The sequence below is a fragment of the Suricata suricatta genome, chromosome 11 (genome assembly GCF_006229205.1).
Source record: "Suricata suricatta isolate VVHF042 chromosome 11, meerkat_22Aug2017_6uvM2_HiC, whole genome shotgun sequence".
In the NCBI taxonomy this organism is placed as follows: Eukaryota; Metazoa; Chordata; class Mammalia; order Carnivora; family Herpestidae; genus Suricata; species Suricata suricatta.
The window spans coordinates 39,511,097-39,514,066 of record NC_043710.1 but is presented as its reverse complement, the minus strand read 5'-3'; the positions used below and the strand labels follow the sequence as shown (position 1 = coordinate 39,514,066).

Sequence of the window (2,970 nt, the reverse complement as noted above, 5' to 3'; positions counted from 1 at the left end):
GAGGGAGGGAGGGAGGGAGAGAGTCAGCACAGAGCCCAAGAACCGTGAGATCATGACCTGAGCTGAAGTCAGACGCTTAACCAACTGAGCCACCCAGGTGCCCCTTCTCATAGCCAATCAATCTATAACCTCATTCACCTTTTCCTTCTTTTTTATTCTGCAGCAAACTGTAACATCATGTCCTATCACCGATAAATAGTTGTGTATACCTTAAAAAAAAACTTTAAAAAAAACCCCACAAGACTATTATACTAAAATGATCCATTTCCTTAATATTATCAAAGATGCGGTTGTATGTCATATTTTGTTTGAATAGAGAGCCAAATAAAGTCCACATATTGCTATTTGTTTAAATGTCTTTTAGGTGTCTTTTAATCTGTAGATTTGCTCTCCCATCCCTCTCTTGATAATAGCTTTACTGAGATAATTAGTAATTCATATACCCTATAATTCATACATTTAAAGTGAATTACACAAAGTTCAATGGCTTTCAGTACTAAGCTGTGCAACCACAATTTAAAATATTTTCATCACCCTCAAAAGAAATATGTACCCTGGGGGATGTGAATGGCTCAGTCGCTTAAGCATCCAACTCCTGATTTCAGCTCAGGCCACGATCTCAGGGTTTGTGAGTCCTGAATTCGGCTCTCTGCATCCAGCCTGGTCTCTGCTGTTTGCGCCACTTCAGAATCCTTAATCTCTGTCTCTGTGTCTTTCTCTCTTTCTCAAAACCATTAAAAATTTTTTGGTACCTTTAGCAATCATTCCTCATAACTACCCCCCACCCCATTCACCTTAGACAACTGCTATTTCGTTTCTATCAATGTGCCTATTCTGGACATTTCATATAAATGGAATCATATAATATGAGGTCATTTATGATTAGCTTTTTAAAGGTTTGTTTATTTTTGAGAGAGAGAGACAGCACGAGCAGGGGAGTGGCAGAGAGAGGGAGACAGAGGATCGGAAGCTGGCTCCAGGCTGTCAGCAGAGCCTGATGCAGGGCTCGGAACTCACAGACCACCAAACCATGACCTAAGCTGAAGTCGCCCCTTTAACTGACTGAGCTACCCAGGCGCCCGCTCAGGTGCCCCTACTTTTATTATCCTACTTACTATTCCTACTTCTCTATTCCCAGGCTGGAGAGAAAAGAAGTTGACACTCAGAACTGACATCACCACTTGTAGGAGACCCACTTTTTCAGATACTGGGCCAAGAACCAGAAGTTAGGTAGACCATCCTCTTCCACCCCTTCTCTATGTCCTTTTTTGTTCTTAGGGTAAAAAAAAAAGTAGGACAGAGGGGGAGGCAGGTGGAGATACAAAATGTCTTCTAAAGACGTTCGGCCTCGGTCTTTGAAGGCAGGTCCCTCCGCAGAAAAGTTTAGGAAACAATTAATCATGGTTTCTAAAATCCAAAACCATTATTTGAATATTCTTGTCCTTATACAGAAATACTTCTTGATACAGGCTAAGGAATATAAATGACTTTAATGACTATGCTATCAATTTAAACATCAAAAATGGCATGAAACAGATACTTTTCAATTACATCATATGTAAAACAATATACTGTTTTTTAAAAGTGATATATAAATGTTTCATCATAGACCTGGGCCATAATCTATTAGGGTTCCTCCAAACTTCCTCTACAATTAAGGATAACTATCAAAAGAAAATCAAGAAGCCTAGAAGATAGTGGACAACCAAGAGCAGCTTTATTTTGAAAACCAAAACTTTCTCTTTACAGGTTAATATTTGCTTTTCAACCAAAGGCTATGGGGACTATTTTACTGCGGAGGAATAGTACATTTTTCAAAGAAATAAGTTTATTATACATAAGTGTTTTGTTAATAATGAAAATTGCTTAAACTACTTCGATTCCTACCATTCTTGCTTTGACAAGAGTCTCCAAAGCTACCCCGTTGAAGTGGAGAAGATTCAACTCTCAATCACCTCACAAACATCTTATTCCTAATTGGCAAATTGAAAGAAAGACCCCCACCATAATCGAGTTCACTGTTATCAGGTGCCACACTTAAAGCAATTACCAAAATAATTCATGGCTTTAAAATACAAAATGCTCATCTACTTTTTAAGAATTAAAAAAAAAAACCCAACGGTCTTTAACTGTGAAGATTAGAAATTAAGTTCAGAGCAAATAAATTGGCGTTGCAAGAAGCCTACAATTAATTAAAGGCGGTTATTCTTAGCAAATCGAAGTCCCTGAAGCGGTCATGCAATTCAATTTATTTCATCGAGGTAGTGGAGGTGCTGGTATTTAGGGTTCTCTAGACGTTTTTACTTATAATCGAATCAATTCAACCAGCAGTTGGGGTTGAACCTCCGTGGGTCGGGGACTGAGCGGTGTGAGAAACACAAAACTGCAAAGGACACGCTCTCTGGGGGCCGGGACGTTAAGGGCGAAGGCTGACGGATCCTACGCTGGGACAGAAGTGGAGTGCCTGAGACCGAGAATTAAGTCTAACCCCTTCTCTGTGTTTATAAAAACTAGGACGAAAACTATACTGCCCCACAGACTGTTCCAAACTCTACCCGCAGAGAGGAAGGCAGGCGGCAGGTGGCAGGCGGCCTCGGCTCCGCGCCTTTGTTGACCGTCGCCGCCCCCCAACCTTCCCCAGGCACGTACTGGGGATTCCGGAACAAGACGACAGGAATCTCGGGGGCCGGGGCCGCAAAGGCGACTGAGGAGGGCACTGGGCCTCCGGGCGGCCGGGGAAGCGCGCTGGGCAGAGTCCCGCCAGGCCCCGCCGGGCGCCGAGGGGAGTGGTGGGCGCACGCCGGGTGGCCAGCGCGCTGAGGACTCACCTTGGACACCATTTTTTTGAGCTGGCTCTCTGACACCGCCATAGCGGCCGCCTGGCGACTCCCGTCCCCGCAGGCAGAGGGTCAGCCGCTCCGGGCCACCCCAGGCCGCCCCACACAATCACACACCTAGTAGCCAGCCCCC

General features: G+C 44.1%; 1 protein-coding gene across 1 annotated transcript in view; it reads right to left on the bottom strand.

Moving 5' to 3' along the window:
• Positions 1-2,970, bottom strand: part of TSG101 (tumor susceptibility 101) — a 43,423-nt gene extending 40,453 nt beyond the window's left edge. Inside the window, exon 1 of the mRNA XM_029956039.1 lies at positions 2,829-2,970. Within this exon, the coding sequence (XP_029811899.1) occupies positions 2,829-2,870 (42 nt within the window). The 5' untranslated portion in view covers positions 2,871-2,970. The remainder of the gene's footprint in view (positions 1-2,828) is intronic.